The sequence below is a fragment of the Myodes glareolus genome, chromosome 18 (assembly GCF_982192425.1).
Source record: "Myodes glareolus chromosome 18, mMyoGla1.1, whole genome shotgun sequence".
Lineage (NCBI taxonomy): Eukaryota > Metazoa > Chordata > Mammalia > Rodentia > Cricetidae > Myodes > Myodes glareolus.
Genome location: NC_142043.1, coordinates 35,118,235 through 35,134,187, shown reverse-complemented (window position 1 = coordinate 35,134,187; position 15,953 = coordinate 35,118,235). Strand labels below are relative to the sequence as shown.

Genomic DNA, 15,953 nt, shown 5'->3' with positions numbered 1-15,953 from the left:
GAGAACTTGCCTAGCTGCAGGTTCCATGTTCAGCACCCAAAGGGACGGAGAAGGAACAGGAGGGCAGGAGGAAGAAGCCTCCACTACCCGAACCATTCTGTATCTCTTTTAAAGAAATTTAATTTGTGGGTCATAATCTTCAGACAAGAAAACTCAAAATCCAGGTAACTTCATCAGTGACCTCTATCACACAAGAGATAAGACCTCTCAAGATGATCTTCTCAGATGTCCCAGCAGCAGTGTTTTAATATATAACAACATATAAATAATATATAATAACATTTAATATATAATAACATATAGATATATGTTATTGACTGATGGGTCAATGAAACAGAAGGGCCACCAAAAATATCACTTCTTAACAAAGGCACCAGCCGGGCTGTGGTGGAGCACACCTTTAATCCCAGCACTCGGGAGGCAGAGGCAAGCGTATCTCTGTGAGTTTGAGACCAGCCTGGTCTACAAGAGCTAGTTGCAGGACAGGCTCCAAAGCTACAGAGAAATTATCTCGAAAAAGCAGAAAACAGCAACAACAACAACAAAAAGGACTGAGGTAATTCAATTATTATATATATATATATATATTATAAGTTAATATATGTAATACAGATATATTAGTATGTTATAAATTACATAGAATTTTTTTGGAGACAAGATCTCACTATTTAGCCTCTACTGACTGTGGGGGCCAGCCATGAAAGCTAAGTCTTTCACGATCAACCAAAAGAAGTTCTTTACTTCCAACGATTATCACCTGGGACTCTGGCCGTCGGTGAATTTAAATGGAGTCTAGAGTCTCAATAGTTTACCCTGAGACAATGCCTGGCAGGCGGAGATTGCCCGACTCCCACCCAAGAGCAGAACATTCAAAAGAAATGCCTGGCATTCCAAGAGCTGTAGATAGAATCACCTGCAAGCGCACCTTACCAGGACACCCCTAGACAAATGTCAGCCAATCAGGGTTGCTGAACCTCAGAGACTCCTCACCACCCACGTTTACTACTATAAAAAACTCAATTCTAATTGAGCTCGGGGCTCTCCAGATATACCAATACGTTGGATATGTGGAGAGACCGAGTTTGCAAACTTGGTTAAAATAAAGGCTCTTTGCTTTTACATATGAGACTCGGTCTCCTTTGTTGACTTTTGTGGGGACCCACGGATTTGGGCATAACAAAAACCCCATCTCTAAAAATCAAAAAAAAAAAATGAGTAAATCTAATTTGACTCTACCGTTGAAATATTAAGGCTGTCTTCCTACGAGGAGTGCTCACGGATGTTGCATTGAAGAAGTGTTTCCAGTAGGTGACACTTTCCAATCGCAAAGGACCCACTATCTTCTATTCAATTTCTGCGTCCCCTTTAAGAACCCAGCCATGACATCATCGCCTGGACGCCGCGCAGCCTACCTTGGCAACGCCCGGCTGTCCTTCCGGGCAGCTTCAATTGGCTAGCCAGCTCCAAGAGTCCCCGCCCCCGTCCCTCCGCAGTCCGCCCCGGCGTTCGCCGTCAATCAGGCCAGTTGCCGGCTGTGATTGGCCGCAGGGCTGGGTTCGCGTAGGCAGTGTACTGGGGGAGGGGCGCGGCGCCCAGTCTAGAGTCGCGGCCGTCCTGGTCCTCCCGCTCGCCTTGTAGCCCGCCGGTCCTCCTGCAGCCCGCCTGCTGGGCAGGGCCGGCTCGGCCCGGCCATGGAGTCCTACGACGTCATCGCCAACCAGCCCGTGGTCATCGACAATGTGAGTCGGGACAGCGGGGTTGGGGGAGGGCTGTGTCCCGCCCAGGGGTCGCACGCGGCGCCGCGCAGTGGCCCGCGCTGGTGGGACTAGTGCCCACTCGCTGCCCCCGCGGGGCCAGGTGTGGGCCTCGGGACTCCTTCCCTGGGCGCCCAGAATGTGCAGGACAGCAGGACCTAGCCAGGTGGTCCTTGGTGCTCTAGGCCGGCGGACGCATCTGTCGTGGATGGAAGGAAGCTCTGGACAAGTTTAGACCTCCGACCCTTTGCTTGGTGGTCAGCCTGATGTAGGGCGGCTGACATTTGACCTTTGCACACCCCTGGCCTCGTCTTTTGGAGGGCCTGGTGATCTTTACAACACTTCCCAAGAGGCTGCACCCAGAGACAAACACTGCACGTTGATGTCTACCAGCCAAGTACCCACCACCACTTGGCGTCCTCTTTGCCGCTTTAACCTCCCTCTCTTTAAAGGATCCTTTTGGAGAGTCCAGGACCGCTTTTCCCAGGACAGAGCAGCAGCAGTTGGGGCTAGGTTGTTCGCAAGCCTGAAAAGAAAGAGGTCCTGCTTCCCGAGGCTTTGTCTTCCAGCACCTGGGTTCTGCTTGCCTTCAGCTGCCCTGGGAGATGTCTAGCCTTAGAGCCTTTGACGTGGCCGGGGTTTTCTCTGGCTATGCCTAGACGATACCTCTGGTGTGCAGGCCTTGGAGTTTTTGACAGTGACACACTTCTGTTCTTTCTGGGAGCTGACTCCTTCCCACGTGACCCCCTGATGGAGTCCCTTTGTGGCTGCCTTTTTTTGGAGCACCCATGTGGACTCCTTAAATCATAACAGGATGTTTATCATTAGACACTAGTCCTGGGCTCGGGGATGTGCTTATCCGACCAGTGCTCTGGCTAGCTACAGTGTGCATCAGGCTACTTCCCTTCTTGGTGGCCAACAAGCTTATGAGCTCAGGGCCACCCGCTTGCCTCCTTTTGGGCTTGGAGGCCCTCTCCTATGACTTGGACTTGTTTTGTTTCTGCTCTGCACGCCCAAAGGCTTGTGATGGAGATTGGTGGGCAAAGGGTATGAGAAAGTGATTCCTTTACTGAGTGGAGGACTTGCCAGGTTCTTGTTGACATCCTAGGTCCAGCTTCCAGGCTGGAGCAGGAGCAGGGCCAATCTCTTCTTATTCCCCAGGGAAGGCACTTGAGAAAGGTACCTATCTTTCCACACCCCAAGTGGTCTCCCGGGTGGGCCCAGTATGTGGTCTATTTCTGCCGGTGAAGAGAGGGACTCTTGCATAGGAGGACACTGAGGGGTAGCATCTAGCTATCTTTGGAGTGTAGCTGTATGCCTCCTCCCACAGGAACTAGCCATAGCGTTCACCGAGGAGGAGGTGTGTGATGGTTTCCTCTCTCCTCGCCCTACTGGTGCTGGTGATTATTGGTAACAGGGATCACCTGCGCGCTGTAGAACACTGACAGCAACCCTGACCTCCACCCACTAGATGCCCTTAACAGCCCTCCTGTCGCCACCCCCACTCCCCACCCCTTGAGTTTCCAGACCCAGCCAAATAAAAATCTCCAGGGCCGGAAATGCAGCATTTTTCCCAGTTTTGAGCTACTAGTGCTCGTGAATAATCTTGTCCTCCAGGTGGGGTCTCTGGCTTCCCCCCTCTGCCCAACCTTGGTGAGGCTGCCAGAGCTCTCCACTTGGGGACACTGACTGCGTCTGGAGTTGACGGCAGAAGCTAAACATTGCTTTTCTTTGCAGGGTTCAGGGGTGATCAAGGCTGGTTTTGCAGGAGACCAGATTCCTAAGTACTGTTTCCCAAACTAGTAAGTGTTGCCGGGGCAGCAGCCTCCCCCTACCCCCCCGTATTTGCTTTTGGGAAGAACATGGACCTTGTGGTTACAGCGCTCTTCTTTGAGGGCCACCCCCCCCCATCCACCTGTCAGAGGAAGCAGCAGATTGGTGGGGTTAACCTGAGCTCTGGGGGAGTTAAGGGCTGAGTTTCCTCTTCGGAGCTTCTTACCTTTGTTTCTGGCTGAGCCTGAGAGGAGGAGAAGCAGCCTGCATTGCCCTGGGGATGGGGTGTGGCAATGGCTGTGGCAGAAATAAAAGGGACCTCTCTCCAGGGAAAGAGCTAAGCTCCCACAGAGAGCTTAGGAGCTTTCCCTGCCTCCCTGGAAAGGTTTTTCTGATTGTTGTGGGGTTTGGGTGCTTGAACCCCTTGCCTCCCGAAAGCTAAGTGTGCATTGTAAGCTGTACCTCCAGCCCCCAGAAATGTTGATCAGGGCTCATTTGTGTTTAGTATCTAGGAAATGTTCCTATGTAGCCCACTCCACACGCCCCAGGTGGTGCTAGTGGTGGCGGGAATACCTGCCTGGGTGGTACCATCCTAGGGATCCTGGAGTGCCTAGGTACCTGCCCAATGGGAAGGGCAAATTCTCTCTGGGGTTTCTCAGAGCTTAAAGGATTTGTCAGTGGCCAGATGAGAGCTAGACCCTGAAGTTCCCTGGAGAGGCTCGGAGAACGGCATGTCTGTCTGGGGACAAGGCCAGCCTGGGCGCACTGAGAGTGTACTGAAGGGCTTCAGCCTTCCATCCAGAACTCTGTCTGGGTGGGTGTCAGGGAAGGCTGTTGGTGGTACGTGGGGAATGTGGGTCACGATTTGGAATGGCAGGCTCATCAGATGCATGCTTGCCAAGAACTAATCTCTATTCTGGAAGCTGTGGCAGTAGGGAGGGACAGTGGCCACTGTGAGCGGGATGCACAGGGAAGCCACTACACAGCTGTAGGGCTGTCCTCCATCCAACAGCAGACGAGAGGCTGGGCTGAGACAGTGGCTATAGAAGGCTCATCCCTTGCTAGAGCCAGGCCATGAAGGATCGTGTTGTTCACACTCGGTGCTCCTTGGAGAAAGACTGTTCCTTCATATACTCTACACTACTTGTGCTAAGACCCATGCTGCTGGCCCGCTTTCCCTTAGTCTAGGCTCTGACCTTTGCCCTTACTGCTCAGACTGGCCACTCTCTAGAGCTTTGCAGTCGGGCTTAGGTTTTCCTGAACACAGGTTCAGCCGTGCACCTGCCGAGCTCACTGACCTTCTGTGTCCTTGCAGTGTCGGACGGCCCAAGCACATGCGGGTTATGGCTGGAGCCCTGGAGGGGGACCTCTTCATTGGACCAAAAGCAGAGGTAACTGGCCTTCCGTTGAGTTCCTCGGTCACAGGAGAACTGGCTGGTGGTCAGAGCAACCTGTTCTAGGGTTTCTGCACCGTTTTTGACCCCTCTCGGTTGTTCGGTGCTGTGTGTGTGACAAGGCAGTCCCCTTCTGTGACACACAAACAAAATGACACTCCCGAGGAATCTGCTGGGGCCTCCTGTCCTCTTTCAGATATGGGAGAAGGAATTAAGGTCACAAGCCTGCGAGCACAGCACTTGGGAGGGGTGGACCTAGGAGGATCAGAAGTTCAAAGTCATCTTCCGCTACCCCCAAAAGTGACTGAGAATTAGAGTCATCTAGATTGGATGGCCCTGCCGTGAGGAGGGCTGGGGCCCTTTCTCATTCTGGCTAGGCTGACACACCTGGGGACCACACAGCTAAATCAGACTCTTAGGGAGCCAACATAGAGTGTGAGAGAAGAACCAGCCCAGCATGGGCAGGAGCCAGGTAGGTTCCTGGGGAATAAAGGCACAGTCCCAGGCCTGAAGAGGGTGGGGAGAGCTGAATAGAAGGGCAGGCGAGCAGCTCCTGGGAAGCGTGTGTCCACTAGAGGGATTTCTGAGGGCAGATGGAGGAGGCTATCCTGTGGAAGACAGGACTGCTTAGAGAGCTGGGCCGAGAGGCCAGCGCCCTGGCCGTATTCTGGAAGAACGGTGGGCTCAGGTGGCCCAGGAGGGGCTGTGCTGACAGGAGCGCTGGCTGGAGCTGCAGATGAATGCTAGTCGGCCTGAGGAGACACTGGAGAGTTTGAGCAGTGAGTGAGGAAGCACGTTTGTGGGGTAAAAGGAGGGATTGTGGGATGGGGCACATTTCCAGAATTCTCTCCCTGAGTAGACGACAGAAACAGTGGCTCTTTATGAGACTCCAGTGAGAAACCAGACTAGGATTCTACTGAAGTTCACCCTGGGGAACCAGAGACTTTGTTGATGGGGTGTGAGTGAGAGGCTAGCGTGGGAGCGAGGGACACCTACAGCCATCTTCATTCTCCAAAGCCTTCCCCAGCCTACATACGCTAGCTCCTCTCAAGGCTGAGACCATGTGCAGTTAGGACAGAACTGCCTAGGAATGGCTGGGAGGTACAGTAGGGAGAAATCTCAGGTGAGGGTCCAGTGACCCTCTCACCCGCTCCTCTGAGGGAACCCCAGGTCTGCTCAAAAGGTTTCTTGCAAGCAGGTACAGCTGATTTGATGAAAATGACTCCTTTTTGCTTGGAGTTATTTACTGTGTTCTGTGGCACTCTCCCTTCCTTCGGCCCTTAGAGTCTTACACACACACACACACACACACACACACTCCCTTCAGCAGTGTTCCCTGAGCCTTGGAGGGGTAACATCTGACCGTTCTCCAACTTCAGCAGAGTACCAAGCCCTCATAGTCTTGACCATCTCTCCATGTCTCTAGTCTTGGTGGATCTTATACACACAGAGATCCACCTGTCTGTATTCCTTCTGCAAAACCCAAGTAAGAAAATGGGAACAGGGAAACAGAAAGACCTCCAATGGGAGCTGACAGCAGTAAGAACATAAGTGCACAAACAAATATTTGGAAGGCACATCACATTCATCGAACCAAATAATCACAGTTGCTGGGGCTGTGACTTTGCACAACCATGGAGCATTTCTGTCTGAGCTCACAGAACAGGATGTAAAGTCCTGTCTGCTGAGCAGGCCTTAAGCCTGATCAGAAAGTTGGTTGCGTCCATAACGATTCATGGCATTATTGCACTAACACATCTGGCCTGGCACGTCCATTGTGTAGCATGCAAGATCTGCCACCAAGTATGACTTTGGACCATAATTTTCCCCGGCAGCCTCCATAGCACCTTTCAGCGCGATAAAAGCTGACCAGCGGACCGGGAAAACTTCTGCTTAGTCTCTGCTGTATTTTACAGAGTCCTGCAACTGAAGCATGCAGTGACTTCAGCCAACAGGGTCCTACCATCTAGTTTTGGTGTACAAACAACAGCATGACAGTAGACTTTATTGTTTAGGGGGCTTATAGGGCCTCCTTTGTCTACCCACCCCTAGCACTGGGTTTCTCAGCTAACCTCAAATTCTCAAGAGTTCTGTTTCACACTCTCACAAGGTATCCTGTGTTCGTCCTTTAACTTTTTTTAAAAATTTTTTTAATTGATTTTTATTGAGCTCTACATTTTTCTTTGGCTACCCTCCCTGCCTTTCCCCTCCCCCCCTTCAGTCCTCCCCCAAGGTCCCCATGCTCCCAATTTACTCAGGAGATCTTGTCTTTTTCTACTTCCCATGTAGATTAGATCTATGTAAGTCTCTCTTAGTGTCCTCATTATTGTCTAAGTTCTCTGGGAGTGTGGTTTGTAGGCTGGCTTTCTTTGCTTTATGTTTAAAAACCACCTATGAGTGAGTCCATGTGACAATTGTCTTTCTGTGTCTGGGTTACCTCACTCAAAATAATGTTTTCTAGCTCCATCCATTTTCCTGCAAAATTCAAGATGTCATTTTTTTTCTGCTGTGTAGTACTCCATTGTGTAAATGTACCACATTTTCCTTATCCATTCTTCGGTCTAGGGGCATTTAGGTTGTTTCTAGGTTCTGGCTATGACAAACAAAGCTGCTATGAACATAGTTGAGCACATGTCATTGTGGCATGATTGAGCATCTTTCCTTCATCCTTTAACTTTTACATGTAAGAGTTGTTGCAGAATTCTCTTGATTACCTTTGTGGGTGTCTTAGGGTTTCTATTGCTGTGATGAAACATCACTACCGAAAAGCAAGTTGGGAGGAAACAGTTTATTCAGCTAACACTTCCATATCGCTTGCTGTTCATCATCTGAAGAAGTCAGTACAGGAACTCAAACAGGGCAGGAACCTGGAGGCAGGAGCTGATGGAGGAGTGCTGCTTATTGGCTTGCTCCCCTTGGCTTACTCAGCCTGCTTTCTTATAGAACCCAGGACCACCTGTCCAGGAATTGCACCACCCACAATGGGCTGGGCCCTCCCCATCAATAACTAAGAAAATACCTTGCAGCGGAATTTTCTGGAGGTATTTGCTTAATTGAGGTCCTTCCTTTCAGATAACTCTAGCTTGTATCAAACTGATATCAGATCAGGCAGCACAGTGGGTACCATTCATGCTTCACCCAACCAGAAAGCCTCCAGGAATTTCATAGTTGTGCGTGGCTTTTGCACCCTTTGTGACCTGATTTCCTTCCCATCCTTGCTCCTTTAGGTGCACTGTTAAGTCTTTCAGATGGGTTTCCAAACCCACAAAGCACTCAGGTTAGCATTATGTCATCTATATAATGAAACTTTTTACCAAGGATGCTCAGGATAACAAAGCAAGGCCGTAGGTCACCATCCCATGACAAATAGTAGGGTTGTAACGATAAACTTTTGAGAGTCCAGGAAGGACCTGTTTTCAGAATTCCAAAGCTGAAGAGATCCTGAAGATCAGTGAAGTCCAGTATAACATCAAAAGATTGCATCCCTTTGTATCGGTTATGTGGCTTCCTCATCTGGGGCACTTTCATGGGTCCTTGATGCATTTTCCTGTGCTTTTTATTTTATTTTAAAGACAATGGGGTTTTTCTTGTTGTTGTTTTCTATTTTAATTTTATGTGCGCTAATTGGTGTTTTGTTGGTATGTATGTCTGTATAAGGGGGTCAGCTCCCCTGGAACTGGAGCTACAGACTGTTGTAAGCTGCCATGTGAGTGCTGGAATTGAACCCAGGTCCTCTGAAAGAACAGTCAATGCTCTTAACCACCGAGCCATCTCTCTGGCCCCAACATTTTCCTAGCCTTGATGAACTCAGTAGGGCTCAGGTAGCTCAAGCTGATCAGATCTAAGGCCCACCTCGCAGTCAGCTGCACCTTCTTGGCTTGAGACTAGTGCATTCTTGGTTGCCATCCCAGTACCGCTCCAGCCAGTAGGTACCTCTCCATTTACCGTACCTGGCTGCTAAAAGGACTTGGGTTTGGATGACTAATTTGTACTCCCCTCCCCCAAGAGAAAAATATACAGAGCATGTTCAGGGGAGGAAGCTGCCAAACTGTGGTCCAACTTAATCCTTTTCACCTGCGCTGCTGTAGACATTTCCATCACCTGAGTCTTTGGTGTTCTTAGGCACTAAGGAACCAAGGAACACCTAGTTACAGCAGCCACCCAAGCACGAATGGTTTGGGGGTGGGGCATGAAACAAGGTCTCTCTCTAACCCTCACTGTTCTGGAACCAGCTATGTTAACCAGGCCTTATACACACAGAGATCCACCTGTCTCTGCCTTCTGAGTGATGGAATTACAGATGTGTGCCAACACACCTGGTTCAAATAGTTGGCGAGCCAATATGTTCATATTTCATCATGGGGCTTCCAGTCACCCTGGACGTGGTCCTCACTCTGGCTATCTCATTAGTTACGGCTGTTGTCATCTCTGTCCCCCATAAGTGTCTTCTACTATCAGCTGGCTAGTGGGGCTCATGAACACCACTAAAGCCCCATCCCTGTCTTAAGACCCCTGATAAATCAATCTCCATCTCAACCCCAGTTCACACCATTCTGTCTGGCACAGTGACTAGAGTGTCATATGCCATCCCTCTCAGTTTTTAGCTGTCCCTCTTAACCAGTGCTTCCCACAGGTTCCAAGGCCTTGGGTCTCAGGAAGGGCTCTTTGGTCCCCCACCTGTCAGAAGAAGCCAGCCAATGCCACTCTCTCCCTTTTTCCACCTTTCTTTCTAAATTCAAGGCTACCATGGAGGATGCTAGCCATGTGTCCCCTGTATGGCAGTTCCTCCTTCACACAAGCAATTTCCCCCTGGGCTTCAGTTGCACATCCTGTTACCCAGGACGGGCATTGCAGGGATACTCCGGCACGCCATGTGGGAAAACAGATGCCCCACCTTCAGTGTGGCTTTAGCTGCCTGTCTCATCTTCTGAACCAAGAGCAATGCTGTTGGCTTTTCCCAAACTCATCTTTGTAGTTGGTTGGCTTCTTTTGCCACCCAGCTCCCAAATAAATACACATGGAGGCTTATTCTTATTTATAAATGTTTGATCTTAGCTTGGCTTGTTTCTAGCCGGCTTTTCTTAAATTAGCCCATCTGCCTTTTGCCTCTGGGCTTTTTCCTTTTCTTATTTCTGTATGTCTTGCTTTCACTCTTACTCCGTGACTGGCCCCTAGTGTCCTCCTCTCCTTGTTCTCTTGCTCCTTGATCTTTTTTTCTCTTGTTTTCTCCTTCTATTCTTTTTCCTGCCTTGCTATTGGCCATTCATCTCTTTATCAGACCAATCAGGTGTTTTAGGCAGGCAAGTAACACAGCTTCACAGAGTTAAACAAATGCAACATGAAAGAATGCAACACATCTCTGCATCATTAAAACAAATATTCCACAACATAAACAAATGTAAGACATCTTAAACTAATATTCTCCAACATATCTTTCTTTATGTCATATCCTGCTGACTACCAGACATGGTAAGAATTCCTTCCTAAGGACACATCTTTTGCCTTCTTCTAAGGTTTCTTCCATAAACCAAAATACAAACTCCATCAGTGTTTACTCTGGAAAAACTGATTTATTTTTGGGGATTGTGGTGGGGTCAAGACAGGGTTTCTCTGTGTAGCTTTGGATCTTGTCCTGGACCTTGCTCTGTAGACCAGGCTGGCCTTAAACTCGCCTACCACTGCCTCCCCATTGCTGGGATTAAAGGCATGCTCCACCACCACCCGGTTGGGGAAAACTGATTTTTACTGAGCTTGCTTCCAGAGTATGGATGAGGGGCTACTTAGAGGAGGACAAGGAACCCCAAAGCACCTGAGAAGTTCTCACCCATCATGCTGGGTTCTCCCCTCAGTTAGCCTTCCCCAGCTTATGTATTCTGGTGCCTCTCAAGATCCTTGGGCCACGTACAGTTAAGACAGAGTGCATATAAATGACGGCACGATTTGGGGTGAGGGTCCAGTGACCCCACTCTCTGAGGCACCGACAGTCATCAGACCTGCTTGTGATGGTGTCCTGCCAGCAGGCACAGCTGACTTGATGAAAATAGCTGCCATTTGCTCAGAAGACTGTATTCAATAAGGCATGTTGCCATTTTTCTCTGGCCCTTAGCCATTTGAGGCCAGCTGAGCTCTGGGAGCCTGCATGCAGAGCAAGGAGATGCCCAGCAGGCAGAGGCAGAGGGCAGCTTCACAGTAGGCGACTTAGCAGCTGGTCCGCGAGGGCCAGGTGCTATGTCTGGCTTTCTCCCTGTCCTCCAGGAGCACCGGGGGCTGCTGACCATCCGCTACCCCATGGAGCACGGCGTGGTGCGAGACTGGAATGACATGGAGCGCATCTGGCAGTACGTCTACTCCAAGGACCAGCTACAGACCTTCTCCGAGGAGGTGTGGCAGCCACCCTTCCCTCCACACGCCCAGCTTTCCTGATTGCCCTTGCCCACTCCCTGTCTGCACATTGATAGGATTTTTCCTGCTCTTTCTGTGTGTTTATGTGCACAACACGTGATAGCCAGGTAGTTTTTCAGGGCCTGATCTTTGGAGCTGGTTCAGGATGGAGTCCTCAGGAGGGACAAGCAGCTATTCAGTGATGCTTCTAGCTCAGAAAGCGCCCCGTGCCTGGCTTGTCTGTGTGTGTGTGACTCCCTCATTTCTCACAGCATCCTGTTCTTCTCACGGAGGCCCCACTGAACCCCAGTAAGAACCGGGAGAAGGCAGCAGAGGTGTTCTTTGAGACCTTCAATGTTCCTGCATTGTTTATCTCCATGCAGGCCGTGCTCAGCCTGTGAGTGCCCTAAGCCCTGATGTCCCTGGAGGCCCAGCCTCTTGATCCCCTCCATTCCTGTTTCTCGGGTGGTATAAATAATGTCCCAGGGTCCCTTGCGGGGTCAAGGAGGTCTTCTCATCTCTGTGGCTAAAGTAAAGGATGCTGACCTGGTGGCAGGTACGCAACGGGACGCACAACAGGAGTGGTTTTAGACTCGGGGGACGGGGTCACTCACGCTGTCCCCATCTATGAGGGCTTTGCCATGCCACACTCCATCATGCGGGTAGACATCGCGGGCCGTGACGTCTCTCGATATTTGAGGCTGCTGCTGCGCAAGGAAGGGGCAGACTTCCACACCTCAGCTGAGTTTGAGGTTGTCCGGACCATCAAAGAGGTGATGAAGGGTATGGGGATGTGGGCATGGCTGGGTTTGGGGAGGCCAGTACATGAAAGCAAACCCTGGCCACAAGCATCCCCGCTACAGTCTGCCTAAGAGAGTACTCTGCCCATACAGCGAGCCTGCTATCTGTCCATCAACCCACAGAAGGATGAGGCTCTTGAGACTGAGAAGGTGCAGTACACCCTTCCAGACGGCAGCACACTTGACGTAAGTGGCCAGGCCTGGTTCCAGTGTGGTAGCTAACGGGGGGAGGGGGGGGGCTGACTCCTCTGGAGAACCTGTGCTTCAGTCTTCCTCTCCACACAGGTGGGGCCTGCACGCTTCCGAGCCCCCGAGCTGCTCTTCCAACCAGACCTGGTGGGGGATGAGAGTGAGGGGCTCCACGAGGTCCTGGCCTTTGCCATCCACAAGTCTGACATGGACCTTCGCCGGACACTGTTCTCCAATATTGTGCTCTCGGGGGGCTCAACACTCTTTAAAGGTACTGTTGGAGAGGTGGCGGCTGGGTCAAAGGCCCAGAGCAGCCGACACCTGAGACCTCTCGCTCTCTGGGGCCAGCAGTGTGCCACTCCCATAACCTCTGGCAGCACTCAGTGAACGGGGTTTTGTGGTGGGAGAGATGTTTTTAATGTGTTGGTTTTTTTAAAAGACTTAATTTAAAATTAAGTTATGCCAGACCTGGGGGCACACACCTGTCATTTCAGTACTCAGGAGACTGAGGCAGGAGGATTATAAGTTCAGAGCCAAGCCTGGAGTGACTAGATGGTGTCTTTGTAGCGGGTGATCAGTTGAGGAGCCTTCAGGGAGGACATAGGGTCAGGTGGCACTGCGTGGCTTAGGTTGCGTCTCACGTCAGTCTCTCAGACACTGTACCCACCCAACAGCCAGGGTGCAGGAAGAGGGACGGCAGCGGCTAGTGGTCTAAAGGCTACCATGGCAAGGAGGTTGGCTGTGGTCCATCCAGGCTTGGCCATCTTTGTATCCACAGGCTTTGGAGACAGGTTACTAAGTGAAGTAAAGAAGCTTGCCCCAAAGGATGTTAAAATCAAGGTGAGACTGGAAACTCTGGGGAGAGGGTGCTGGTGGCGCTGGCCTTCAGGGATATGGGAACCCCACTGTACCTGTGCTTGTGTTTGCCATTCTCCACCCTGCCCTATCATGCGTGTTCTCGCTGCCTTGGGTTTGAGGGTGGTGGCTGTGCTTGCAGGACAGGTGGTTACGCAAACATTTGCTCCTTCTAGATCTCAGCTCCTCAGGAACGGCTGTACTCCACGTGGATTGGGTGAGATGGGGCTCAAGCAGAAGGGCTTAGGGAGACATTCCTCCAGGGGTTCGCACAGGCCGGGGAAAATGGAAAAGGATGACAGTTGGCCCAGCCCACAGGTACCAAAGAATATTGTCTCTCCATCCTTACAGCGGCTCCATCCTCGCCTCCCTAGACACCTTTAAGAAGATGTGGGTATCCAAAAAGGAATATGAAGAAGATGGCTCCCGTGCGATTCATCGCAAAACCTTCTAATGCCCAAGGAGAGTGGACATATTGGGAGAGAGGGAGGAAAGGGGAGCCAGAGCCCTTGACCCCTTTTGGTCTGGGTTCATGTTGTAGGCCTAGGGTCCCCTGCATGCCCTGACCCCAGAGCAGGTGGTGCGGTTATGCTCACCTGTAGCCCTCCCTCCCCCTGTGCTCAACACACACACAGACACAGTAACGATTAACTGCATGGATGGAAGTCCCAAGCTGGAGCATAGGAATTGAAGAATCCAACACTGGGTTGGTGCGGACGACTCTCTCAGCAAGACCACATTGGCCTGTGGTTCCTTGCTCCGTTCTTGAAGCTCCAAGACCAGACACTCATGTGCTCCTTTGTTCTGACAGCTCCCATGGGGCGAGAGTCCCTGGGTCTTTGGAGTGGGCTGAGGGAGCAGCCAGGAGCTCCCATTGGGGTGGTGAGGCACACTGGTGTGTTTCATGCCTGTTTCCTCGTCCTGGCTGACAGGGCTGCTTGGACCCTGTACACCCGGCTTTGCTGGGCAAATGTCCTAGACAGGACTGATGAAGGAACTGTTAGTTCTCCATTCCCAGTGAGGGAATGTGGCCAAGGGTCAGAGCGTCAGAGCCATGGGCGGCCACAGCTTGTGGTCTGCCCCACTCCCTTTCAAAGCACTACATTGATTTGCTGCCCTTCCCCCCTTTCCCTCGGCACCCTGGACAGTAAGGGATTGTGGTCTTTATTTGCTGAGGGAAAGCCACTTAATCAGGAGGCAGACCCAAAGGGTAGGCATGTCCTCACCTCCCTCAAGAAAGGCCAGGGCCCCACCTCCCTCTCCAGAGCTGAACAATAATTTAACACAGTTGCCTGAAAAATAATTCTTTTTATAAATCATTATAGTAATAATTATGGATAAAGCCCAATGTGTGGCTCTGATTCTTGTGGCTTTCTGTGCTCTCATTTGCTCAACTCATCCCCGGGGACATTGATAGGAAGGACCAGAGGGAACTCAGCATGACACTGGCATAGTTCAGGAGCTCTAAGCCTTCAGTGGTTGGCAGGGCAACGGGACAAGCGAGTCCAGCCTCATTACCCACGTGCTGTGACCTGCTAGGGGAGGCAGAGCCAGGCTGCCTTCCCTGCATGTTCCTAAACAGGGCTGCCATGTGTGCCCCACAGCTCACACAGACCTGCAGAGGCACACAGCTGCTGGCAGTGATGCAGACTTACCAGCCTAAGGCAGGATGAGAAGGGCAGCCTAGGAGTGGACCGGAGTTCACAGGAGGAAGCGGAACAACCAGGAAGTCCTACAGGCAGTGAGAGCTCAACCAGTAGCTCAACCAGTCTGCTTGTTAGTGCCTACGGCACGACGTGGCTTTGAGCTGATGGACAGCAAGAGGGCTCAACTCAGAGAAGAACGACTCTTCTTCTCTGTCACTGTTGGGCTGACAGTGCTGGGGTTGAGCCAACAGGTGGGACGTGCTGGCTTGTAAGAGCCTGGGTCAGTCAGTGGTTAGGGAGAGGCCTTTGACGGTTGGCAGGGAAGGGTAAATTGGTCTGTGGCATAGTGACATAAACCAAAGAGGTTAGGCTAGCTAGCATGTCGAGGCTCTGGAGAAGGAGGTTTAGCTGTGTGCTAGGTGACAGTTTTCACTATGGAAGGATAGCGACCAGAACCAGTGTTGGAAGCTGTAAGTCACAGTTCTGATCAGGTATGTGTGCAGGGGATTCTATGCCGTCACGTGGTCAAGCATAGCGCCTAAGTTTACACAGAAACCTTTGCTAAGGACCCTGCAAACCGGCCCTTGTGCAGGGTTCTGCTGGTGGCGCTGGCTCCCAGTCACCTGTGTTTGGAATCTTACAGCTGAGTTCTTCCCTTCTCATGCACCCCACCTTGTCAGTCAAGTCTGTGTCTCCTGCAGTCCCTTTGCTACCCCAGCCTAGCTCATGACCCTGTTCCATTCTGCCTACCCAGTGTGTTTGCTCTCATAATCTACTGTGCGGGTAACACCTCAAATCTGTAATGAGTTATAAGCCATACAATAAAATATTCATGAGTCCTTACTGATACAAGTAAATACAGCCATGGGGGAGGAAGAAACAGCAGCTCTCTGTTAAGTGGAATTCCAGTTAATGTAGAATTACACTTCCTGGGAAAACAGCAACTGGTGTGATGCCAGCAGAGTCACCCCTGGGAACCACATGCTGGTACACTTGAGGTCTGTTCCATTCCTACCTGTGTCCCATTTTGCTTGCTAGCTCTGCTCCTGTTGTTCTCTCCCCAGGAACCACACCTTATACACGTCCAAGTCACACTGTTTAAAACAAAGGCTTCCATAGACCCCTAAGGGATGGTCTGGTAAGAGCTAAAGAGCTACAGCC

The 15,953-nt window shown here is 51.0% G+C and overlaps 1 protein-coding gene across 1 annotated transcript; it reads left to right on the top strand.

Moving 5' to 3' along the window:
• Positions 1–1,581: 1,581 nt before the first annotated feature.
• On the top strand, positions 1,582–15,635 carry Actr1b (actin related protein 1B). Its single transcript, XM_048430328.3, has 11 exons — positions 1,582–1,739; positions 3,492–3,556; positions 4,843–4,918; positions 11,177–11,302; positions 11,575–11,699; positions 11,859–12,075; positions 12,196–12,288; positions 12,388–12,562; positions 13,070–13,131; positions 13,323–13,363; positions 13,498–15,635. The coding sequence occupies exons 1-11, from the start codon at positions 1,692–1,694 to the stop codon at positions 13,598–13,600; spliced, it is 1,131 nt and encodes a 376-aa protein (XP_048286285.1). The 5' UTR covers positions 1,582–1,691; the 3' UTR covers positions 13,601–15,635.
• The last annotated feature ends 318 nt before the right edge of the window (positions 15,636–15,953 follow it).